At 36.6% G+C, this 27,866-nt stretch overlaps 1 protein-coding gene across 8 annotated transcripts in view; it reads left to right on the forward strand.

The window, feature by feature from the left end:
- Positions 1–27,866, forward strand: part of LOC114648207 (sortilin-like) — a 174,146-nt gene that overhangs the window by 77,814 nt on the left and 68,466 nt on the right. For 7 of the 8 annotated variants that reach the window (XM_051924996.1, XM_051924994.1, XM_051924995.1 and 4 more), the window contains exons 10-13: positions 1,612–1,767; positions 6,735–6,841; positions 12,797–12,899; positions 14,235–14,406. In XM_051924996.1, coding sequence (XP_051780956.1) covers positions 1,612–1,767; positions 6,735–6,841; positions 12,797–12,899; positions 14,235–14,406 — 538 coding nt within the window. The remainder of the gene's footprint in view (positions 1–1,611; positions 1,768–6,734; positions 6,842–12,796; positions 12,900–14,234; positions 14,407–27,866) is intronic. The other variant, XM_051924997.1, reaches the window with a different exon arrangement.

A 27,866-nucleotide genomic window follows, 5' to 3' on the forward strand; every position in this document is an offset into this window, starting at 1 on the left:
TAGAGCTCTTTAAACAGAGTGAAAATCATATAACCAAACACCTTCACTAATTTACAACGTACAAAGCTATACATACTCAATTTACAGTTTACAGCAATGCCAGTAATCTTGTCTTGCCTTGGACTCTTTTAAATTACAGTAGTTTAGTACTAGAAGTACGTATCATAATTTTTGTTTTTTAACAAATGAAGCAGAGTTTATAATATATCTTATACACCAGATCTCATTTAACAACTGTCAGCATGTCAAGAAAACATATTTTGCTAAAATATTGTAATATGTAATCGCTTTGGCACCATGTGCATTTAAAATCTTTTTTTTTTTTTTTTTTTTTATATGGCAGCTGGAGCCCATCTTGGCAACATTTGGTATAAGACAGGATCAAGAGCTTGACAGGGTACTTGTTCATTGCAGGCACGTAGACACATTTGAACAGTCAACCCACTTAATCTGCTTGTCTTTGAGAGCACACTAAACTTCATTAAAGGTGTGCTAGCTATGAATCTTATTCTGGTTAAAGTGACATACAGTATAGCTGAAAATGTTCACAAAATGAATTGGTAAATACAGCATGGCAGTATTTAATGTTTGCAGTTGTACATTTCTTCTTTAGTGCCTTTAGATCAAAAATGCAAACTTTGTGTAAGCAGAGAGTGGTAATTTTATATTTAACCACCTGAAGTAACATCCATGGAGCTGCCTGTGTTGGCTGTTTAAAACCATAGCCACATTAAACTACAGCTGCTGCCTCTTTAACACAATGGAATATGTGACAGTGCACAAGAAGAGAAAGTGTAGTTGAAATTTATTTTAACATGAAATACATCTTTTACTTATTAATCAATTTGGCTTCTCCTATCTTACACTATTAAGTTACACTATTAAGTGATTTGATGTTTAGAATGGCAGCCGAAATGCAATACCTGTTTTGCTTCATGCTACAGATCCTTGAATTGCATTACATTGTAAAAACTTGGAGGTTCTTGTAAATAGTGAAGAAAAAGTAGTTAACTGGGCTGAAAAAAATGTGGACTACTCTTATCCATGTGCATTTGTTAAGGCAAGAATTCACTTTGAAAAATTGTATTTTGGGTGACCTAGACAATGTTGTTTTAAATCCTTGTTATTATGGAATTCACATATAGGGGTAGCCAGTTGGTTGAGATGTAATAGTAAACGAACATTGTATCTTACGTTTGATTTATTTAAGCATAATTGATGTGGTTGAGAACATAATGAATAAGCTCGAGTTTAATCCAAAAGCACATTGGGTGTAACATGTTTATATCTGATCTAAACACTGCTTCTAATATACTTATTTCTCATTCCCTATATATTGATTCAAGTGCTTTAACATTTATAGAATATGACAAAATCTTCCTGTGATATCTCCTGGTATTCCAGTTATGCACAAATGGGTTAAAGAGTTAACTTTTTTTATTATTATTACTAAACAAATAGAAGACGTTTTAAAATTTAAGGATGACTTTAAGCAATAGTCAAGTGTTTATTAAAGAAGGTTTGATGTTTCATAATATTGTATGTTGAGAAAAGGCACAAAAATAAATATTGTTTTCTCATTTTATGTGTTTCTTGTCTATTTTCAAATAGATACAGGTTTTGGAACAATATTTGTTTCTGATGACCGTGGAATTATATATTCCAAGTCTTTGGAAAGGCACCTGTATACTACAACGGGTGGAGACACGGATTTCACCAATGTGACATCACTTCGTGGCGTTTACATGACAAGTGTTCTGGCTGAGGGTGAGTTAGTATATAATGGTTATGAGAATGTGCACAAGTAATATGCAACCTTTAGATCTCCTAAGAAATTACCTTGAGGTTCACCTCTGTGGCAACACATTTATGGTTGTTTTTCCTTTCAAATAATTTCTTAATTGGGTGTCTTCATTTCTGTCAGTGAAAAGTGCTTCTGTTTTACACAGTTGTTCTCCTCCAGTTCCTAATTTTAGGTAATCGTATTAAATTTCTTATAGATAAATCTTAAAGATTTTTGCATAGAAGTATCCTGGTTAAATTCCTAACTAAGTGGTTTCACTCGCACCTTTCCTACCTGTCCTGTTTTAATTATAAAAAAAAGTTGATTTAATGTAACTCAATGTTTTACAGTTCTGAAAAAGCTACACAGTGCACATGTTTTTAACTAGATAGTTAATGATCAGATGAAGTAAATTCCACTTTTTTAATAATTAATTATTAGAGAAAAAGAAAAGGAAATAAAATTCATCTACTGAAAAAAGAAAAGGAGATTGGAAAAAGGAAATCAGAGATGCTGTCTTGCCCATAAACGTGAAGTAGTCTTTGTTCTTGCCTTTGGGGTGCCCTATTAAATTACGGATTAAATTCGCTGTATTACTTATTTATTTATTTATTTTAAAATGTGCTCCCTTTATCCATATTGTATACACTTAGATTCTTATTGCTTATATAAAGAAAGTCAGTCTGTTTGTTTGAATATTGTAGTAACAGCAAAAATTGCAGTTAACAAGAACTGTCAAAATTAACAAGTCATGCTGGAAATACATCTTTTCATTTGTTTTCTTAGAAAAATTGATGTTCATAAGTAGAGAATAAAGCTAAAAACTGTGCATCTAGCACATCTTCTAAAAACACTATAGAGTAATAAAATATTTTAAGTATTTAAAAAATAAATTGTTTCTGTTGTATGTTTGTTCTCAACTGCTGTAAATTGTTCAAAAAAAATATCAGATGCAATGGGCAATTTATAAGAGCCTGTGAATAAAGCAGTGCAGTAATAATTGTACTAGAGATTAAAATGTGATTTGGATTCTGCAAAATATGGAAATGCTTTCTTGAATAGTCTGGTAATAGGAGAATTAAAGGATAAATACATTTCAATAACACATACATTGCATGTAATTAATAATATTAAGGCCTTGCAGATTAAGCTGATAGTTTGTAGTTTATTAAAGATGAAGGTTTAGTAATGTTATGTTTGGTTGATAGGTATAGGTGATTCTCCTTTTCATGTGAGTGAATGTGAAAATTACATTTTTAAATTTTTTATCTTTTTATATATAGAGAAAACAGTAACAGTCCCTACAGTAAGCTCTGAGGAACATCACATCTGAGTTCAGACTGTAATGATATAGCATTAAAGAACTAAGGGAACAACAGCAAAAGACTAATAGAATTGCGTGGATGATAGTGTCAAAAGCTTTTAAATGTGGTAGCAAAATTACAATGTTTTGTGCCACAGAGGATGTTAACTCATTTTGTTAAAAGCATTTTTAAGCCTTCCATGCCATGCCTGAGGCCAAAAAAAGACTTGAGTGTTTTAAAGTAAGTTGTAGTGATTAAGGCAAGGATGAAGTTGTGAAGCTATTATGTTATTTTTTTCTTCTCTAGTACTTTAGAAAAAGGTATATCTGAAATTGGTCAATAATTACTAAATACGTTTAGATCTAAATCTAATTTTTCAATAGCCACTTATAAGGTCTCAATGTTTTTTGTTTTGTCAATGAGGATTAATTATAAAGAATATGTGCAGCAAGAGTGGTAGTTAGTTTTCTCCAGGTCTCATGATTTCTTATTCTGAACATTAAAACTTTATGTAATTCAGTGAAAGGGTTCTCACTTACTTTACTTTGAAATGTAGCCTGCTACATCTTTACCCAGTAAGATTCACATTAGCCTTCCAATTCTTATTTTTTAAGACCCCATAATTATAAGTGAATAGAATGTGTACCAATTTCAGTAGAAACAATATTTAGGCTGGGCTGGGCTTACCCTAGTTCCAATTTTTATTTATCAACATTTTATGTCCTTTTTTTAAGAAAAAAACCTATGGTCCTATAGTGCTACAGTGGATATATATTTTCAGTTCAATGTTTTTCATGTTTAAAAATCTGTTTCTTGCAGTTAATAAACTATCTGCATTAATTTGATTTACAGCTTATGCTCTATCATATCAAATTCCTATCAGCACGTTTCCTGTTTACTTTCAAGAGAAAATGAGCTTTAAATTCTGTTCCTGTCAATAAAAGTTCTGCTTTTTTTTATTTATGAAAAATTCATTTGAATTGTTTCTATGTGGCAGAAATTCAGATGTGCGAATGGTAGCAGGTTGGCTACCTTTTTATTTGCAACTCGTTATGTAGTTTGAAAGAATGTATGCAGTACTCCAGGACCAATGCTGCATACTTACAGCACAACATTTTCTTGTTGTACAAGAAAGACTATTCATTGATTTGTCTTTTACAAGATAGGGTACAGTTTCAGTTTAGTCACAAAAGTGACCAGCACATCTTGAGGAGCAAGTGCACAAATACTAGAAAAGTCAGTTCTGCCTTATTTCTACTCTTTAGAGGAGTATTTTATGGCTAAGTTTGCTTTCTATAAAAATGGGTATTCACTCAGCGCTAAATGCTGTTAATTATGTCTAATACAGTATGATCAACAGCTCTTCACTTGTTACCAGGTGTATGCGACAGTGCTCCATCTCGCATTGTGATTCCCACCTACATTGAATTCCCAGTTGCACAAAACCTCTTCGTTCTGCTGTTGCTGCCCACTGTCATAAATTTTTCTGGCTCAGATTTTTTTCATTGTCCTTGGCATGGTTCCACAAGTGAACAGAAATAACCATAAAATATAGATCTTTCTTAGAATGCCAGGCAAGTTGATTCCCACCTACAGTAAAACCTTTGTTGGTACTTTAGCCAGCCTGCCTCTATGGAAATTTTGTATCTAATGTTATTGGTAGTGTTAAGTATATTTTTACTTTATTAAGACTTTCTGCATTCATTACCTGAAACAAAATTATTTTATAAAGTATCTTACTATAGTGGTTGAATAGCAGTGCAGTGGTGTAGAATTTTCATGGGTCTGTTTTGGGCACTTCAGTTTTCCTCCTAATGACTAGTGGAAATGATGACACAGAATGAGCTTATGTTGGAGGTGGTGTACTGTAATGCATACATGCATTTAAAAGTAGTGGTACCATATCCAGGCTTGAGTTTTGCCTAATGCTGCCGGGATATGCTCAGACTCCCTGTGAGCTACAAAACTGGATTAAATGTGTTTACAAAATGTGTTCATCTTTCTACAGTAAAAGCCATCACAAACCACCTTTACAACTGTAGTTACATTCTACTTATTACTGTTGTGTACACTAGCACGTTAAGTGACAAATTAAAACACAGTTAATAACTGTTTTTCTCAGTGAGGAGGACTGGCGTGATAACTTTATTCTGCAATTAAGAAAGGCATACAAGCATTGTTAAATCGTTAAATTATCCTGTAAGTGGAAAATGCCTTAAAGTGGTACATGTTCAGTGAAAGGATTGATTAAAAATGCAGTAAATTTAAAATCATTACCCCATTGAAATAGTTATCATTGTAAAATAGTTTCCAAAACTGAAGTGACCAGTTGTAAAAGTATTATGAAATTGTAAGGTAGCATTCTGTAACAACTTGTGTTTCTTTTTAGATATCGCATAGCAGAGCAAAGTAAACATTACTGTTTAAATTCGGTAGCAGTCAGTTAAAAATTGATCCAGATTTTACATATGCTTGTCATTTTATTTTAATTTGAACATTTTTAGCAATTCTCAGTCACTAAATTATTTAGTGTGCATTGTAACATTTTCTGGTATACTTTACTATATCTACAACTACTATTCACATTAGCTGCAGTGCAGCAAACTCTTCTATTACTTGTTTAATAAATAATGGCAGAAGTGTACTTTTTGCAAACAACTGATGGTCTGCTCAGCTTACACCACAAACGTCTGTGCAATTATAAACATGGTATTTGATTAGAAAAAAAATGGTCTGCACCCTGTGCACACACAGGTTTGCAGTGTTGCAAAGTGCAGCAAAAAAGTGTTACAAATGGTGAAAAAAGGGCAGGAGTTGAAACCCTATATATTTCCATCCGAATTACATTTCATTACTGCAGGGTTCAGTCCCCACAACTCGGACCCATTCAAGTTTGTGCAGAACTGTTACGCTTTTACCTGAAATTGTGCTTTATTGAAAAAGCAGAACTTGACTGATTTGCAAACTTATGTAGGTATGGTACATGATACTGTGCTGGTAATCGGGTATTTCTGTGGCAGCATGAACATTTTGATATGTGAATCAAAAAGTGAACCTTGAGATGCTTACAAGAGAGGCTGTAAATAGTTTCATTCAGCTGTAAGCACAGCAAACGTAATGTCTCCACAGAGATGGTAGCACATACCAGTAAGTCTACCATAGTGTTTTTTTTATGCTGTAGTGTGTTATAGTCAACAGTATTAAAGCAGTGGCAAGGCCAAGAGGATGTTTAGAGGGGATCCAATATTATTGCTAACTGAACGGAGTATTATGTAGTAACATAAGCAGAATGTAAAGACATGTGGAACTTGCCTTGGTCCTGGGACAGTACACTGGAGCAAGTTAATGTTGCCGGCTAACCCTACCTGCATGTTTTTACAGGTGTATATAAAATAATTGTCACATGTACATATTACAGTGAACTTCTTTCATGCATGGTCTAAGCAACATGCAATATATTGCCACTCACCAGCACCATGATTAGTCTTTAGGATGTAGGAGCAACTGGAGAAACAATCAAACTCAGGTCTGTGGAGCTGTGAAACAGCAGTGCTAACCATTACATCATCATACAACATGGGTAAATGCAATTGTAATTAAATGTTTAAAATATTATTTCATCTGCTATTTTGTACATATTATTTCAGATGGCTCTGTACAGACAGTGATCACCTTTGATCAGGGAGGTGAGTGGAATCCGATTCAAAAGCCAGAAAATGGTCAATGTGATTCAACTGCCAAAGACAAGGAAAAGGTAAGACTTGCATAGTTATTGTTGCAGTAGTAGTGTGTACAGAGGACCATGAAATTCTTCCTAGCATGTCCAACCAACACTTAACAAATTGCCACTCTCCAGCACCATTATCAACAAGAATGTACAGTAAAATCTCGATTATCTGTCAGGGGTTGGGACCGAGGCTGTGACAGATAAGAGAAAAGACGGATAACAGAACAGCTACTTTAAAAATGATATATAGTAGATTAGCGAATAGTCATATTTATTTACAAACTATATTATCAAAATGTATTACAGTATTAAAATTAATTAATTCATATAATATTGTAACAACTAGTGCAATAAGCAAACACAAAACAAAGGTACTGGAATTTTGTAGGTTTTACATAGTCTTTGTTCTGTAACAAATGGTGCCCGGCCTTTACTCCATTATCTGTGTTAGCACACCTCCAAAACCACAAAAGAAAGCTTTCCCTATACTAGTCAGTCACCTTATCCCATCAATTGCAACATTTCATCCTTTCTGCTCCCCCATGGCACATCACAAGCTGCCTGCACATCACAATATATTAACAAAACAACATAATATAACAGAATTTAAAAAGAAAATTACAGTACAGAAGAACATTAACATTAATGCAGAATATAACATTATCATCAGTGGTTTCCATTTTAATACATTTTTCAATTTTGTCAGCATCACGCTTTATATCGTTTACTGTTGTTCTTCCTACTCTGTAAATTGAAGCAGTGCTTTAAGCATTTTCGCAAATGTTTGATAATTTCAATATTTTGTGACAATTCGAACACCACACACATATGTTTATCGACCATAACAAATACCTCCTTTACAACAGTTAATAAATGATTGAAGGGTGCAACTAATAGTGTCAGTTATAGAATGTGGTAAAAGTTTGCAAGTACCAGTGGGGTGGTGTCCCATAATGATACACATATACTGGGCAAATCTAGTGACACTAATTAATTGATGAAGTACTTTTGTCTGATGTTGAAAGAATGATGAGTGACTGGGGGAGTGCGCATATTTCACCCAGGTCAAGAAATGGGACTATGATTCTAGGTACACCAGTTTACTTTTGCTAATGAGTATACCTTTGTCCAATACTAAAAGGTCAAGGGAAATAAGGATTGAATGGCTATTATAATGACAGAGTAGATGTATCCCCTTCAGTAAGTAATGAGTAGTTTTTGAGTTTGAAGATATTATGGTTGATTAATGCTTTTACTTTTACAGTTCGCAAAAATTTGTGCAGCACTGCAAATGTGCTTTGCAACAGAGCAATGATTATGATTCAAGGTGTTACTTTTCATGCTACTAGTGTAGCCAATGTTAAAATTAAAACTTTGCATAATCATTGAGGGCTATGGTTATTTTATTTTTGGTCAAATTCTGTGTTATTATTTGTTGCAACAGTTAAGTATCTGAAAGTGTTGTTATCAATTTAAATGGTATAAGCAAAGAAAAACCTTGAAAAAGCAACCATAAAAAATTCAAGCAGTATAATTTTGTTTAGAATACAAAGTACATTTGCCATATTTCAAGTTAACTAAAGTAAGTAATATGTGGATTGGTGCTGCTCTGATTAGTGCTTCTGCTTCTCCAAACTGGGATTCAGTTTCTTGCCCAGTCACTGTGTGAAGTTTTTCATATTACACCCATATCAGCGTAGGTTTTCTCAGCGCACTCATCTTTTCTCCACAATTTCTAAATTGGCCTTTTTAGAGTGTACATCGTTAGTAAGAGTGACACATTGGTATCTTGTCCAGAACTAGTTTCTTTCTTGCCACCGATGTTACTGAACTAGACTCTGACTCCACACAACCCACTAAAGCTGTGTTATTCATTGTATGGCTGTCCAAACTTTCACTACCAGCTTGTGTTGTACAGCCCCAATTCCAAAAAAGTTTGGATGCTGGGTAAAATGTAATTAAAAACAGAATGCAATGATTTGCAAATCTCATAAATTCATGTTTTATTCACAATAGAACATAGAAAATATTTCATGTTGAATGTGAAACATTTTTACTATTTCATTAAAAATATTAGCTTGTTTTGAATTTGATGGTGGCAGCACGTCTCAAAAAACATTGGGATGGAGCAACAAAAGGTTGGAAAAGCAAGTGTTAGTAAATAGAAACAGCTGGAGAAACATTTTGCAACTAATTAAGTTAATTGGCAACAGGTCAGTAACATGATTGGGTATAAAAAGAGCATCTTAGAGAGGTTGAGTCTCTCGGAAGTAAAGATGGGTAGAGGTTCACCATTCTGCAAAAAACTGCATCTACTAATTGTGGAACAATTTCAGAATAATGTTCTTCAGCAGAAAACTGCAAAGACTTTGAATATTTCATCATCTACAGTACATAATATCATTAAACGATTCAGAGAATCTGGAAAACATCTCTCTGTGTGCAAGGGACGAGGCTGAAAATTAATATTGGATGCCCGTGATCTTCGGACCCTCATAAGGCACTGCATTAAAAACAGGCATGATTCTGTCATGGAAATCACTGCATGGGCTCAGGAGCCTTTCCATAAATCATTGTCAGTGAACACAATGCGCTGTACCATCCACAAATGCAGGTTAAGGCTCTATCATGCAAAGAAGAAGTCTTATGTGAAATGCAGCTGTGTCCTGTAGGCCAAAGCTCATTTTTAAATAGATAAAGTGGATTGAGGCAAAGTGGAAAACTGTTCTGTGATCAGACTAATCAGATTTTATATTCTTTTTGGAAAACATGGATACCATGTCCTCCAGAGAGGAGAGAGACCGTCCAGCTTATTAGCACTCAAATCAAAAGCCTAAATCTCTGATGGTATGGGAATGCATTAGTGCCTATAGAATTAGCAGCTTACACATCTGGAAAGGTACCATCAGTGCTGAAAGGTATATGCAGGTTTTAGAGCAACATATGTTCCAACCTAGACAACGTCTTTTTCAGGGAAGGCCTTACATATTTCAACAAGACAATGTTGAACTGCATACTGCATCTATTATAACAGCATGACTTCATAGTAGAAGTGTCTTAATGCTGAACTGGCCTGTCTGCTGTCCAGACATTTCACCAACTGAAAACATTTGGTGCATCCTGAAATTAAAAAATATTACAAAGACCACCCAAGACTGTCGAGCAGCTAGAATCCTGTATCAAATAAGAATGGGACAACATTCCTCTCCCAGAAGTCCGGCAACTGGCCTCCTCAATTCCTAGACATTCACGGACTCTTGTTAAAAGAAGGGATGCAACACAGTGGTAACATGGACCTTTCCCAACTTTTTTGAGTCGTGTTGGCTGCCATCAATTTCAAAATGACCTTATTCTTTTCTTAAAATGGTACATTTTCTCAGTGTAAACATTTTATATCTTTTCTATGTTCTATTGTGAGTAAAATATGGGTTTATGAGATTTGCATTCTGTTTTTATGTACATTTTGCGCAGCATCCCAACTTTTTTGGAATTCGGGTTGTATGAGCTAGTCTTAAAATACTTTGTAAAATGGAAGTAATGATTTTTTTTTTAAATAGTTAAAGGTAATATGGCAATGTTTAGGCATATCCATAGGTAAAACTCTATTCCTGCTCCTTAGGCAGTTTTTGCAGAAGGCTGATTTATATTCTACACAATTGTGTGTAGCATGGTCTGTGCAAACTGTTCAGTGTTCTCAGATGCTGCTCAGTTATGTGAAATGATTTGCATTAGAGTACGTAAAAACATTCTGGGTCTGTTTCTTGAAATACATGTTTCTTTGCTCAAAGGTTAGAGACCATTCTGACTTTTTAAAAACAATGGTACAACACCCTAGTACTAAAAACAATGGTAGAATATTAGCCTCGCCTTTTCGTCTCCTGATACCAAGTTGGAAAGAAGCACCCACTTACCATACTACATGACATATAAGCAAATCTGATGAACAATGTACTCACTTTCTAAAACCAAAAGAAGTGACCTCAGATAACCCAGAACTAGTGATACACTTCAGTTACACAGTGTGTTTGTGAAGTGTTAGGGCCGGTTTATACTTCATGCTCAGAACGTGTATGTGCACGCATCATGGCTGCAATGTGTACCCAGCATTAATTTGACGCGTCCTCTGGGCACGTCCTCAGAAATTAATGTGATGCATGCGTGAGTTGCAGTACCAGTTAAAAAAAAAAAAATCTGCGGCTGAAGTGTGATCGAGTGACGTCCTAGTCTCTCTTTACTCGCTACATGTGACAGTAAGCTGCTTTGCAGATCCTACAGGGTCAATGTGCATGCTTCAGTGTTTGATGAATGGTTTGGTGTGGTGAAGCAAAATGCCAACAAAGAAATGTATTCGTGGCACTTTTATATTCAAGTGTCGCTTATTCCTCAATGTAATGACAAGATACCTTTTAAAGGTCTTACATACCATCCACTGTGCCATCTTTTTTTTTTTTTTTTTTTTTGTGTGGTTAAAGTGGAAATTTCATCATTAATCCTGAAATGTCCACTTTTATCTTGTAGTTTATTTTATCATTGAAGTAGACCATCGTAAAAGTCTTCTTAAAACTGACCCACTTGTTAATTGCTACATGCTTGTGGAGCTTCCTCTTGAACTGACATCAGTGGCAAGCAGTAATTGCCACACAGAACACATTAAATGCCTGATATTTTAGCTCTTTGTGCATTTAGAATACCTAGATTTATACTTGATAACACTTTCATGATTAAATGCATTAAAATATGTATATTACATTTTACAGATAAATCGTTAATTTAAATAATGAATAATGTTAATAATTACACATGTGGGGGGGCAATGTGGTGGAGCAGTAGCGTTGCTGCCTTGTAGTAGGGAGTTGTGTCTCTGGTGTTCCCTGCCTGGAGTTTGCATGTTTTCCTGGTGGATTTCCACAGTGTGCTCCTGGTTTGGGGATTTAGTGATGCTAAAATGTTGCTAGTGTATGTTTTTGCTTGTATTCCTTGTGATGAACTGATACCCTGTCCAGGGATTGTTTTCTGCCTTGCGCCTGATGCTTGCTGGAATAGGTGCATCCCTGGATTGATGGTTTTAATCATTAAAAATACATCCTTTAAAGAGATATTGTGGCAAGGTGTCCTTGGAATTTAATGGATGTTTCAGGCAATTCACAACAGAACAAAGTTGAACGTTTTCTCACTGTGATGATATCTCGAACTGCCACCTAGTTCAGATCTTACAGATTTACGTAAAATACACACACAAGTATAAACAGTATAGCGCTTGCGTAGCAGAAGCGTCCACAAGCGCACTCGTTGTGTGAAGTATTATGGGGCTGAGGAATGCTTTGCATTCCCTCAGATAGGCTGTCACCATGGCAGTAACTCCAGCTGTAACTTACTTTGTGGCAAGGGTTTCTGACTGATAGGATTAACTTTACCCACAAAGACTTAATCCTGAAACAGTTGGTGTACTGGCCAAGTATTTTTTTTTGTTCTTTATTTCGTCTTATACGATTTCTCGTATTAGGAATTTGTTAGTTTTCGCATACCCCTTGGGGTCAGAGCGCAGGGTCAGCCATTGTACAGCGCCCCTGGAGCAATTACAGGTTAAGGGTCTTGCTCAAGGGCCCAGCAGAGTAGGATCTCTTTTGGCAGTGACGGGGGTTCGAACCAGCAACCTTCAGGATACCAGCGCAGATCATTAGCCTCAGAGCATTCATGAATATTTAAAGTAATCATATATTGAGGACAGATACCAATATGTATCAAGTGCCCAATAATATCTTTACTTTGCCCAGTTAAAATTTAAATTAGTTCTTGGTTAATAATTTATGCAGGCACTATTTATATATTACAATCTCTGGGCATTCACTCTTCTGTTCATCATTGTTTTTGTTGACAAACTATGTAATGGAAATTAAGTAAAAAAAAAAAAATACGCGTGCTTGTGATGCTTAGTGTCTGTCTAGTATACTTTAAAAACATAGATGTTGCTTTATCCAACAGTGCAGCCTCCACATTCATGCTACTTATAGCATGTCGCAGAAACTCCCTGTACCCATGCTGCCTCTATCTGAGCCCAATGCAGTGGGATTGGTCATTGCCCATGGTAAGTTTATTATTTTTAAAGCAGTCTGCCTTTTTTTCTTTCTTTAACACACCCTGGATAAGCTATTCTAGTTACTCAAATTTCTGCAAAAAATAATGCCGTCAAAATTGATGATTGCCATGATGGTGACTGCTATAACTGGCATACATAAAATGAATTTTACATTTCAGTAAAACTTTAGTTAATTATAGCATTTTACATGCTTTGTTAAATGCATAGGAAACAATAAGGCTGTCTCTTCTTCTTGTAATCCATGCAATCCTCTTGCCACACAATGTGTTTATAATGTCATAAGAACATCAGATTGTATAGACAGCTAGCAGAGAGATTTTTCCAATGTGCAGTTTTTAAAGGTTAAGGTTTGTGCTTCAAGTAACAATTTAGCACACTTTTGCAGTATCAGATTTGAAATAACTTGGCTATGTTTTGTTAATGTATTATATTGCATGTGATATGGAATTACTTAATTGAGTTTTGTTTTTTACATTACATACTAATTAATGTGCAGAAATTAACAAGGCTGCTTACTCAAGAACTGTAAACTATGTCATTATTTGTGAGTATGTTAAATGGTAACAGATTTGTACTACTAAATGGTAACCTTTTAAGTATGTTAACCCAGAATGGTGACTTGTATATGACTTTTGTTACTGCATATAAAAGGAAGGAGTGTATTACATTGTTTACACTTGTTAACTACAGTTGTTTTTATTATTGGCTGCTGTTGTTTATTACTTTCTATAAAAATAATACTATTATCTGTTCACTTATCTATTATAATTTATTTGTCTATTTATAGTATAGTTGTCCACCTGTCTTACACTTTTCTTTTGTTTATGTATATGTTGCGCCATTGTATGCTGCAGTACTCTGTAAAGGTGGTATGACAATAAAGCCACTAGACTTGACGCATGACTGCTTAATGTAATGTAAGTGATTTTACTCCTGTGAAAGAATACATGGTAGCATACAGAAAAAAAGAGGAATGAGCTTTCTTGTTTTGTTCAGGTGTGCTTTCTACATAATAGATCTTCAATAAGCTACTGCTCCCTTCCATCATCTTTTCCACCCAAGGATTTTACAGCTAATGTATCATTGCCTTTCACTTAAAAAGATTAGCCTTGTTTAGATGCCATTCAATGTAGCACAGGGTTCTTTTTACATTTTTTTGTGCTTTACATTGTCTTTTTGAAAATGGACAAGTTAGAATGGCAAATTGCTACATATGACTTTAAGATAAGATTATGAGTAAATTCATTAACTACTTAAACTGTTATCTGCTTCCCAATCCATGATATGTGTCCTGTGCTTTTTTTATATTTATTTATAAAACAGGCAGTGTGGGCGATGCTATCTCTTTAATGACTCCTGATGTATATGTTTCCGATGATGGAGGATACTCTTGGACTAAAGCTTTAAATGGGCCCCATCATTATGCCATTCTTGACTCAGGGGGACTCATTGTTGCTGTTGAACACAATGCCAACCAGCCAATCAAGCACATTAAGTAAGTCACTAACTTCATTCTCTTTATTTGTAGATTTATTATATATTTTTTTTTGTTTAAATACTAGGGGGCTTCGCTCGCCAACACTGTGTTTGGTTTTCCAGATACACACTTTTAAGATTTTGTTTTTTCTTTGAATTGTTGCTATTTCATTAGTTTTACTTTTATTTCAGAACTTATGTAAAAACAATATTTGGAATCTTTCGAGTCCCATTATGCTGAATTTTTTAAATGAGGTCAGTGAGACATGTGTTTAATGACTTTGTACCATAATTGAGGCTAGGTTTCTCTGTTTGGAATTTCAGCAGACAAAGCGATCTATATCATCAGCAGTTAATAATTTTTTTTGCAAAGTAACCAATAAATGTATGTGAGGTAAAACGCCTTTTAGTTATTTTTCAGAGTAATAATTTCTCTTTTTTTGTGCTAATGCGATCTTTACTTTTTTTGACACTCGTTTTTTTCTGCTTTCATATTCTGTATCTTGCTCTGCATATGTTTCGCGCCTACATTTTTTTTTTTTTTTTTTTTTTGAGTCTTTTGAATTTCAGTTTTCATTATCTCTAACCTGCTCTGCATGCGTTTGACCCCTTTGTTTTGTAACCTCTTTATGACGTTTTACTTTGTTTTCTACTCTGTCTTTTATTTCTGACCTCGCTTTGTCCTGCTTTTTTTTTTCCAATGACACCTGGTCTGTGATGATTTTCCCTTTTTTGAGTAATAATTTCCATTTTTTTGCGCTACTGCAATGTTTACTTTCTTTTTTTTATACTTTCTAATTTTCCTACTTTCATGTTCGTTAACTTTCTCGACATTTGTAATGCGCATACGTGGTTTTTTTTTTTTTTTTTTTTTTTGAGCCTTTCTAATTCCACTGCTTTCATAATCTGCTCAGCATGTGTATAGTGCCAACATTTGTGGACATGTTTATGAAGTTCTACTTCGTCTTTTACTCTGTCTTTTAACTCTGAGCCCGATTGGACGTGCTTTGTTTCAATTCCACTTGTTACGGGCTGATAATTACTTTCCTTAATTTCTGAATTTGCACCTAGATTATTTTTTCTTTTTTGATCTTTTTCCTCTCCAACGCTTTTAAGTCTCTTTTCTTCACGCTGCTTTCTTCTTCACTTAGTTGTCGACGTTTCATTTATAACCTATTGTCCTTATACGCTTTATATGCACTGAGACCCTGGATCTGTGTGTGCTGAAATCCTTCACAAGACTGAATGTTTTGCTGCCCCGTTGTCTTATTTGATATTGATTGAAAGTAGGACGTGTCTTGCAAGAATCTCATGTTCTACATCATTGCGAGACGGTCCTGGGTCAATCTCTTTGCACAATGTCTCATGTTTAAGGTTCTCGCGGGTCTTTTAATTGTCTTCCGTGATCTTAACATGAAGATCACGTCTCGACGCCCTACTGTTTCTCTCCAGGATTTTTTTTTTTTTATAATAGAGAGATGTATGTCTAAGTCATTGGTTTTTTTAGGTTTAGAATATTTCAAAATACCAATAATTTTACAAGCTAATGTTCCATGACATAATATGATAATAAACTTAAATTGTTAAACCTTATAGGAAAGAAGGTGATGTAGATGATGATAGTTTTGCTTGCTCTTCATGTGACACTTACTGTAGCTAAATATATTATTTTAGTTTTTGTTAATGATTTAAGGTATAGTTAGTTATCCAGGATAATGTGTTGTTTTCTTCAGTATGCTTTCAACAGCATGCAATTTTTAATTTTATTGAGTGGGGCAAATCTACATGTTTGAGATTTCAGGTGACTTTTTTCATTCATCAAAACAGCTGAGAAAGTCTTCAACATTGAATTTTATATGTTCCAAGTATTATAGGTGCAAGTAACAGCCATATAATACTGCATGTTACGGCTGCAGTGATGATGTTGAAAATCAGTATTTTTGTAGTAGTATTATTCTCATGTGCATGTCTGACCTCTCTTTGGTAACATTATAAACAAATATGTATTAAATGTATGTGTGTTGTATTTGTTTTTTATATTTGATTGATTTGTTTCCTTTTAGGCAACCTGCAGAGTAAAACAAACCTACTGTGTAAGATGAAGAAGTAAATATGTCTCTTTATTAAGTCTTAGCCCATATAAAGTTAATTTAACTTCTGATTTTTTTTTTTTTTGATTGCTGTTCTTTAAGGGACATGTGAATACACAATAAGGTGTGCTGTCAAAGATACAGTATAAACTAAGAGTGGTAGGAATACTGTAGATGCATCTGTAATAGTAGTTTAACATGTTATCCATTTTGTAGGAAAATGAGAATTTTGTGGGTTTCAAAATATAATGAGACTTTAGTAGGTTGATTTTCAATACCTTATGTTACACACCCATTTAGATCATTGCAGTCTCTTTCATGCAGTCTTCAGGTTCTGGTTATTTAATCAGAATAATAATAATAACAATAATAATAATAATAATACATTTTATTTATATGGCACCTTTCCCATGCTCAAATGCCTTTTGATTTAATCTTCTATTAATATTATTCTATTTACATCCCATTCCATCTTTAAATGGTCAGATATTAAGTTCTCCATACTTACTGCTTGTGTGTTAAATATTATTCTTCTTTCGGCTGCTCCCGTTAGGGGTTGCCACAGCGGATCATCTTCTTCCATATCTTTCTGTCCTCTGCATCTTGCTCTGTTACACCCATCACCTGCATGTCCTCTCTCACCACATCCATAAACCTTCTCTTAGGCCTTCCTTTTTCCCTTTTCCCTGGCAGCTCTATCCTTAGCATCCTTCTCCCAATATACCCAGCATCTCTCCTCTGCACATGTCCAAACCAACGCAGTCTCGCCTCTCTGACTTTGTCTCCCAACCGTCCAACTTGAGCTGACTCTCTAATGTACTCATTTCTAATCCTATCCATCCTTGTCACACCCAATGCAAATCTTAGCATCTTTAACTCTGCTACCTCCAGCTCTGTCTCCTGCTTTCTGGTCAGTGCCACTGTCTCCAACCCATATAACATAGCTGGTCTCACTACCGTCCTGTAGACCTTCCCTTTCACTCTTGCTGATACCTGTCTGCCACAAATTACTCCTGACACTCTTCTCCACCCATTCCACCCTGCATGAACTCTTTTTCACCTCTCTTCAAACTCATCCACCACAGCTCCTCTTGAGGCACCCTGTCATATACTTTCTCCAGGTCCACAAAGACGTAATGCAACTCCTTCCGGCCTTCTCTATACTTCTACATCAACATCCTCAGAGCAAACATTGCATCTGTGGTGCTCTTTCTTGGCATGAAACCATACTGCTGCTCACTAATCATCATGTCACTTCTCAACCTAGCTTCCACTACTCTTTCCCATAACTTCATGCTGTGGCTCATCAATTTTATTCCCCTGTAGTTACTGCAGTCCTGCACATCCCTCTTATTCTTAAATATCGGCACCAGTACACTTCTTCTCCACTCCTCAGGCATCCTCTCACTTTCCAAGATTCCATTAAACAATCTGGTTAAAAACTCCACTGCCATCTCTCCTAAACACCTCCATGCTTCCATAGGTATGTCATCTGGACCAACGGCCTTTTCATTTTTCATCCTCTTCATAGCTGTCCTTACTTCCTCCTTGCTAATCCGTTGCACTTCCTGATTCACTATCTCCACATCAATCAACTTCTTCTCTCTTTCATTCTCTTCATTCATCAGCCTCTCAAAGTACTCTTTCCATCTGCTCAACACACACTCCTCGCTTATGAGTACGTTTCCATCTTTATCCTTTATCACCCTAACCTGCTGCACATCTTTCCCAGCTCGGTCCCTCTGTCTAGCCAATCGGTACAGGTCCTTTTCTCCCTCCTTAGTGTCCTACCTCTCATACAACTCATCATGCACCTTTTCTTTAGCCTTCACCTTGCGCCTTATCTCCTTGTACTCTTGTCTACTTTCTGCATCTCTCTGACTATCCCACTTCTTCTTTGCCATCCTCTTCCTCTGTATACTCTCCTGTATTTCCTCATTTCACCACCAGGTTTCCTTTTCCTTCTTCCTCTTTTCAGTTGTCACACCAAGCACCCTTCTTGCTGTCACCCTTACTACATCTGCTGTAGTTTCCTAGCTGTCTGGTAACTCTTCACTGCCACCCAGTGCCTGTCTCACCTCCTCCCTAAACTCAACCTTGCAGTCTTCTCTTTTCAACTTCCACCATTTGATCCTTGGCTCTGCCCTCACTCTCTTCCTCTTCTTGATCTCCAATGTCATCCTACAGACCACCATCCTATGTTGCTTAACTACACTTTCCCCTGCCACCACTTTGCAGTCTTCAGTCTCCTTCAGATCAACTCTTCTGCATAGGATGTAATCTACCTGTGTGCATCTTCCTCAACTCTAGTACATAACCCTATGTTCCTCCCTCTTCTTAAAATACGTATTCACCACAGCCATGTCCATCCTTTTGGCAAAATCCACTATTCTCTGACCTTCTTCATTCCCCTCCTTGACACCATAGCTACCCATCAACTCCTCGTCTCCACTGTTCCCTTCACCAACATGCCCATTGAAATCCGCTCCAATCACCACTTTCTGTCCCTTGGGTACACTGTTCATCACTTTATCCAACTCACTCCAAAAATCTTCTTTCTAACCCATTGCACACGCAACTTGCGGTGCATATGCACTAACAACATTCATCATCACACATTCCAATTTCCAGCTTCATAATCATTACTCTGCCTGACACTCTTTTCACCTCCAAAACACTCTTGACATACTGTTCCTTCAGAATAATTCCTATCTCATTTCTCCTCCCATCCACACCATGATAGAACAATTTGAATCCACCTCTGATCCACCTGGCCTTACTCCCTTCCATTTAGTCTCTTGCACGCACAATATATCGACCTTCTTTCTCTCCATCATATCGGCTAATTCTCTCCCCTTACCAGTCATACTGCCAACATTCAAAGTTCCTACCCTCAGTTCTACTCTTTACTTTCCTCCTCTCCTCCTGCCTCCGGACACGTCTCCCCCCTATTCTTCGGCCAACAGTAGCCCAATTTCCGCCGGCACCCTGTTGGCTAACAGTACTGGTGGCGGTCATTTTTAACCTGAGGCTTGACCGATCCTGTATGGAAATTTGTATTGTTGTCCGCATATTGATTTGGTAATCCTCCCCATTTATTCAGGCTTGGGACCGGCACAAAGAAATACACTGGTTTGTGCATCCTCTGTGGCTGGGTTTGCTTGTGTGTTAAATACTAAATGATCTATATTCCTGTTGTTTCAAAATGATTAGTATTATTGACTTTAACATGGTTGATGAATTTTGGGCTGTTGAAAAGTTCCCCTTATTTGTTTTGATGTATTACATTAGTACATTACTAATGGCATTTCTTACGTTATTTGCCAATATTTTTGGTAGTAATATCACCAATTCTTGCCGTCTTGCAGATTGGTGCATTATGGAATAGTGCAGAAAACTTTATGGTTTTATGTTACTGTTATAAAATAGAAGACCATGTACCAAAGACAGTGGCGATATTACAGAAGCTTAAAAGTAATCCTTGTTCTATAATAAGAAAAATAAATGCATCTGCTATTAAGAAAGAAAGAGAGGATGCATAGCAGTCAATTGTCATGATTAGGTTTTTGTTCAACCCCTCTTTAATTCCATTTGACCTCAGACTTCCTTAGAGCTTGTTGCAGTTGTTTTGGAGGACAAGGAGTCTGCTGGTCATAACTATTTTTATGATTGCTTATATTTAACATCATTAAAAACTTACCAAACCTCTCCCACAACACCATTTTGTTTTTCATATGCTTGAAATCTACCATCTACTTCCGGTACTAGAATTAATAACATGCTGGTAATGTAATGTTTAGAAAACTGTTTCTTTCTGCACTTTTTCAGTACCGGTATATCGTGCAACTCTACTGCTGAGGTGAGTTTCACTGTGAAGGAGGAAAGTGAATATTTACTCTTGGAAGTTCTAATGAAAACTTTTATATTATTTTCCATTAACTAGCAGCAACCTTGTATTTTGAAGAAAAACTATGACTGACGTACTGTTATATACAAGGTATAACTGGGGTAACTGGATACTCTGGTTTCCTTTTAAATTCCAAAGCTGTTCAAATTAGTTTAACAAATGACTTCAAAATGTTAATGTTTGAGTGTTAATTTTTGTTATTGATTCCTGCCATACACCTAGTGCTCCAGCATAGATCCACAACTCACCAGAAACCTATTAGTTATTCTTGGTTCAATAAAAATACTTTTAAGTTGAAGCTGTTTTTATATTGCACTGATTAAAACTACACTATAATGCAAATTGATATCTCTCTAATAGTAATGAAGCAGTGAGTGGAGAAAGGAGGAGAGAGTTTGGAGACAAAATGGTTGTGTGTGTATGGAATGAAGGAAAAGTGCATTTAACAGTCAAGAATATGGGAATCAGAAGCAAGCTACAGAGTCCTGTTTTTGACTTTTTTTCGAAAGTATATGGATGATCTATTGAGACAGCTAAAGTACTAGTTTACCAAACAAATTTGATTAACTTAATAGTCACTTCTCTAGCATGTACAGTGCATTTTGTATGTATATTAATTCTTTCTGAAAGGACACTATTCTTCAGGTAGTGAGCTGTCCTCCTTTCCATATACTTCCAGATGATTTTGTTCATATTCTGTCATGTCATTTGAACTTTCATGTGCCATCTGATAGTAAAATAGTAAGATAAAGACTGGAGTAAGCTACATTGTCTCTAAAGTGCTGTGGTGTCCTAGCCTTTTCTCATTTGGGATGTACTATAACCCTACTCTCAATGCTGTTTTACTTATCTCTGAAAGGTATAACAGTTTTACACATCAGCAGTGTAATTCCTGAAGAATATGCATTACCATGTTAAAGGGAAGATAAATCAATTTACAGCTTCATACATTAGGAGTATTTTGTATCCAGCTGTAAAACGTATTGATAGCCAGGGTAGAGACCTAAGATCTGGAGTTGTTTTTTGATATATGCTAAGCATGATGCTTATAGTGGCAGTATGAATAAATGTTGGTGTAATGTTGGATACCGTTGAGTAACATTTTTGCAGCCTTCAGTTCACTTTGAACCAAATGAATAAACTTCTTTAACATAGTGAGCCACAACTTTATTTTTAGCACATTAATGTGAAAGTTGAGGGAATGTTCTGTGTTGTGTTAGAAGTAATTTCATATATTCCAGGAAAATTGTTTTAACTAATTTTAATAAACAAGCAGATGAATCTTCATTAGGCATGATTGATAACTATAGCCAAGAGTTATCAGGTCAAAGTACATATAATAATTTTGAATTTTACCTTCCTTGCACTTAAACTCTTACATTGTCCATCTTAACTTTCTTTGGACGGGAATAAGGAAGTACCACCTTTTAGACTACTGCACTTATTCAGAGCTATAATTATTATGAATGAAACTGCTTTGTTGTCCAAGTCTGTTTTCTTTCTGGTAATGGCAATTCTGAAGGCATCAGGAACAGTGCTAGCCAATAAAGATATTTACATGTTATTACATACACACTTTGTTATTGTTCTCATTATTTTTTCAATAATTAATTGTAAATTGAGATTGCTAGTTTTATTTTAGAAATTACTAGTAATGTTTTCTGCTGTATCACTAATTTACAGTTCCTTATGCAGTCTGGAAAACTGTATAGTTTGATCTAGCAATGCTAGATGTTGAAGATCCTTGCTCGTTCTCTGTAATCTTTTTCTATTAAGTTTATTTGTGCAGAAATGCATCAAATCAAAAAATTTGCAGGAATTGATGTGCCAGTTCCAATTTTCTGTTTTTTTTTTTTCTTTTTCAGTTTTTTTGTTTTTCAATAATTTTCAGTGACAACTATGTGAAGAGTTTTTGATATTTCTAAAACTCTGTCTATGCATTAGATAAAATTTAGGATCACATTATATACAATTAAATTATCTATTTCTTTTTTTAATTAGAGCTAATGTATCATTATGAGGGTATGTTAGACATTTCACAATTTGAAAATAAGTCAAGGGATAAATTTAGATAAAAAAATATGCGTAGTGAATCTACATTTAAGTCTGTGTAAATTTATAGCTGGTAAATTCTGCTGTGAATCTATACTAATAAAAGGCAAAGCCCTCACTGACTGACTGACTCATCACTAAGTCTCCAACTTCCCGTGTAGGTGGAAGGCTGAAATTTGGCAGGCTCATTCCTTACAGCTTACTTACAAAAGTTAGGCAGGTTTCATTTCGAAATTCAAAGCGTAACGGTCATAACTGGAATCTGTTTTTTGTCCATATACTGTAATGGACGGGGGCGGAGTCGCGTATCGCGTCATCACGCCTCCTATGTAATCACGTGAAACGCCTTGGGGCCGATCTGGAAGAAGGTAGCACAGCGCCTTGATTTAAACGATTCCATGTCTTGGTGGGTTTAATACTGTGTAAGCATACATATTAACACATGTGCAATTAAACGTGTGCATTTACGGGGTGATTTTCTCAGGCTTAAAAGCTCGCCTTTTATTAAAAAAGTAAATGCAAATTGTTTTCATTCTGAAGGGCACAAACCACGTTGGATTTTGTAATGATAGTTGATTAGTAAGGTCTATTAAGGGATACTTACAGAATGATTAGTAATGCCTGTGAATGCCGATGCAAGTAGGAGAATGGGCGTGAACTAAAGAAGGAGTAGTAGTAAATGTCTCTAAAGTCTGTCTATTAAAAAGTTGTTATATCTTTCAATCCTGTGTATTGATTAAACTACGAACCTAACAAGATCACTACATGGTGTCAGAAGTGGCGGATTGGAAGAGGAATGTGAAGAAGAGGTTCAGCTTTTGAACGAGTCTCGTGTCTGTGAGTAACCCGAAAACGTGGTCAGAAAGCACTAAGACGTTCTAGCAAAAGAGAAAAAAAAATACGGAAGGATTACAGCCCCCACCAAATCTCCAGTTAAAGGGAAATGTAGCTGAAAATTGGAAAAGATTTAAACAGAGATTCGTGTTCTATCTTGCTACGATTGAAGCAGATAGGAAAAGTGAAAAAATGAAAGCGTCTATGCTTCTACATGTAATTGGCGAAGAGGCGCTATAGGTGTATAACAATTTTCAGTTTGAAGACGATGGAGACAATATGAAATTGAACAAAATAGTTGAAAAATTCGAAGCGTATTGCAACCCAAAGCGCAATGTGACGTTTGAGCGTCAAGTTTTTTACATGTTTCCAGAAAAGCGGCGAAACACTAGACCAGTATGTGACGGAATTGCGTAATAGGAGCTGTTCTAAGAAGAAACCGTCGAGACATCAAAGGACCAATAACCTCTAATCAGAACAGTAACACCAGCGAAACAAATATTAACGAGAAAACAAGTATAAATCAGGAAAGAACATCTCAACTGCAAACACAATTAACCAGAAGATCAAAATGTCAAGTAAAACCACCAGAACGACTCATTGAGACACGTTGATGATTAAAGGAACATTTTCAATTAAGAAATGCTGAATTCCTTTAACAGTTGTGCTTTTTATACATAGTTTGAATGCTGGATGTATGCCTGAAATGTTCTGGATAGTTCAGTTGTTTGAAGTGATAAAGTTTATCGAAGTAGCATTTGAAATGTATAACATTACTAAGCTTATAAGTACTGCCTTACTTCTCTTTAACAAAGGAAGGTGTAATGATACTTGATTTGAACAATTCCATGTCTTGGTGTGTTTGCGTAGCTTATTGTCAATATCTTTACACCTGTTTTTAAGACTTCTTGACTGAAACGGGCTTTCACTGTATCGCGGGTTTTTTAAATACAAGTGATCGCCCGCCTATCGCGGAAGTTAGTTCTAGACCCATCAGTGATAGGTGAAAATCCGCGATATAGAAAGACCATGTAAATAAACATTTTTATAGTTTAAGCCTTAAAATACCCATCCCACACGCTTTAAACACATGTAAACTTATAAAACACACTTTGTTAACACATATGATATGTGGATGTCGGACTAAGGATATGAGTAATATCTCTCTATTATAAAACACTAGCCAACCTGCGGCGTACAATACGCCGCATAATCAGGCCGCTTTTTTAATGATTTTTAAGCACAGGGAAAAAATTAACATTTGAAAAATCCAGAGGAGAGGGGAAGGACGCCCATTACGCCCCATCCGTCATGCTAGTCTGCCGATTTCTCGTTCAGTAACCTGTGAGTAGTGATGGGCGGGGTGAAGCCTCACGAAGCATCAACACATTTGAAGCAATTGTGTCGGAAATCGTATCGAAGCTTCGAAGCATTTGACACTCACCTCTCTCGTGACAACTCCTGGCCATTTTCATTAACGTTAAAGAAACTTATGATACACTTCAATGACGTCTGTTAAAAGTCGTATTGCTTTTATTTTTTTGTAGCTACAGACTGACAACGAAGAGAAGGGTTCGTCAGCAGCTTGTAGTGTGTGATGTCTAAAAAATATAAATATAACTAACGCCGACAGGCAGAATGCACTGATAGCAAGAGTTAAACAAAATAAGACGCCTCACCTCGTGCATTCCCGGCTCTTTCAATTAGTATTTACTTTTGCACTGTATCATTATAATCGCTCCTGTTATTAGTATTATAATTAACCCTGATCTTTTCTTGAGATCACATTTAATAGCCTTAAATGTTTTCTTTGCTCTGTCTTAATTAAAACGGAGTAGACCGAAAATAAAGGTTTATCCCTGTATTTTGCCATGATATAGGTAAGCACATTTGAGAAAGAAAATGTGAAATCCTTAAATCACAGATGTCATTATTTGATCAAGTATTAAAATCTGCAGTGCTTCGAAAGCTCGACACAGTGTCGAAACCTGAGTATCGAGCGGCCCATCACTACCTGCGAGTCACGTAGAGTTTTCATTGTTGTTTGCGATTCTGGACGCTTTTCCCGTACTGAGTTTTTCCGGAGTCACAGTTGAGAAACAGTTATTTAATGTCTTTTAAGCACAGGGGAAAAAATGAACATGTGGACCGGTGCATTCTTTAACTGCCTTGTGGCGCCGTAGTAGTACGGATACTTTGCAGTAAGGAGACAGTGGAAGATTGTGGGTTCGCTTCATGGTTCCTCCCTGTGTGGATAGCAAATTATCCGCGACAAACAAAGTTTTACACGCTGCAAACCAATCCGCGCCGCTTTTTCAATGTTTTTAAGCAGAGGGAAAAAAATGAACATTTGCAAAATCTGTAACGCTGCTTTCAGTAAGTACAATGCACACGCATTTAATTTGTCAGCCACTTTTTGCCAGCTGTCTTTTCTGGTTTGGGCCGCTTTTGCAGTGTTACCTCTTGTGTATATTATATCTTGAAATCCTTCGAGTTGCTAATTAACTAACTAACACCCACCCACTCAGCTTGTGTGAAAAAAATGCGCCCGTTCCTTCATCATTTTGTTGCAGCCTATCAAAGACTTGCTGATCATGTTTTGTAGACTCAATATATATTGGCTTTTCACTCAGCGCGAGGACGCGCATTCATCTCGGATTATTACATCTTGCTAGACTAATCTGCTATGCGGCTGCGTTTGAAAAACCGACTTATCCCGGATGAGTTTCACCGGCATTAATGATTAGGAATCTGGTTGGAACAAAACCCTGCAGCCACAGGGGTTCACCAGAACCAAGTTTGGCAAACACTGCTGAACAGAGACGAAACCGACTCAGGTGAGGAGTGGGGGCGGGCAAAGTACCCTAAGTTCTTGTCTATAAGCCGGACTCATGTATTAGCCGGAGACCAAAAATCATACGAATTTTTAAAATAAAATCGTATCATAGATAAGCCGGACTCATGGATAAGCCGAACATACTATAACCTATAACTAATAGAAGGGAGGGAGGTCAGTGGTCTCACTCGCGCCCATTTAATTTCTTTAAGGGGGGAGAGAGTGTGAGATATTGCCGTCTCTCTTACTCCCCGCATGGCGCGGTTGGAGCGGCCGGAGCGCGTTCTTTCTGCTCTGGGCGTCGCCGAGTCAACACGAGGGCGTAGCGGTCATTTAAATTGTGATTTTATATGTAAGCATATTTAAATATATATCGCGGATTTCTGCGGACAATGGGTCTTTTAATTTCTGGTACATGCTTCCTCAGTTGGTTTGCCCAGTTGATTTCATACAAGGGACGCTATTGGCAGATGGCTGAGAAGCTAGATTGCTTACTTTTCTGTCAATCTTGCGCTGACTATCTGTGATCCTGACGTATGGGGATTGAGCAGGGGGGCTGTTTGCACACCTAGACGATACAGACGCTCGTCTAAAAATGCTGAAAGATTATCTTCATGTTGCTATCTTTTGTAAAGCTGATTCCTGAAAAGACATGCTGCACAGTGCTTCGCATACTTAAAAGCTCGAAGGGCACGTATTGATTTTTGACTGAAAAACAAACTCTCCCTCTCCCTCTCTTTGTCTGCTCCTGACGGAGGGGGTGTGAGCTGCCGCCTTCAACAGCTTTGTGCCGCGGTGCTTCGCATACTTAAAAGCCAAACAGACATATTGATTTGTTTCTTCCTTTGAAGAGGAAGATATGTTTGCATTCTTTTAATTGTGAGACTGAACTGTCATCTGTCTTGTCATGGAGCACAGTTTAAACTTTTGAAAGAGACAAATGTTTGTTTGCAGTGTTTGAATAACGTTCCTGTCTCTCTACAACCTCCTGTGTTTCTGCGCAAATCTGTGACCCAAGCATGACAATATAAAAATAACCATATAAACATATGGTTTCTACTTCGCGGATATTCTTATTTCGCGGGTGGCTCTGGAACGCAACCCCCGCGATGGATGTATAAGCCGGACTTATGTATAAGCCGATATTCTATTTTTTCATTTTCACAACTTTTTTCCTTAGATAAGCCGCGGCTTATTGACAAGAACTTAGGGTAGTTGCAGCTATTGATTATTCAGTGTTGTTTGCCTGGGTGTCTGATCTGCTCAACAGGATTATAAATAAAAGGAAAACAATGTGAAGGCAATGTCACAGGTGATCCTGTGGTATAGCGGGTCCACAGCTCCCCTTCAAAAGCCCATTTTTAAATAAATAATCATCGCACTCACAGTGTAGCCAGGGGCGTGGAAGTGTGGCTGAAACGGTTTCCGGGTAGACTCGTGCTTCGGGCATTTCTCCCCTGTGCAGTGTGTGAGCGAGTGAGGAGAGAGAGAGAAAGCCGGTACGTTAGAGTGAGCGAGAGCAGGCTCGAAGGCAATGTGTTCCTGTGGTATAGCGGGTCCATAGCTCCCCTTTAAAAGGCCATTTTTAATCAGGTGACTGACAGTAGTGGAGTCAGGCACAGAGAAGGTCAGCTGCAGAGAGAGCGTCTCGACTGTTGCAGGGCCTGAAGCAGGTGAGACGCTAATGAAAAAGAGGCACAGGGCTTATTGGTTTTTAAAGACTGCTTCCTTCATTGTGTTTTAACTTCAGTTTTAAAGGA

This window comes from Erpetoichthys calabaricus, chromosome 3, assembly GCF_900747795.2.
Source record: "Erpetoichthys calabaricus chromosome 3, fErpCal1.3, whole genome shotgun sequence".
Classification (NCBI taxonomy): domain Eukaryota; kingdom Metazoa; phylum Chordata; class Cladistia; order Polypteriformes; family Polypteridae; genus Erpetoichthys; species Erpetoichthys calabaricus.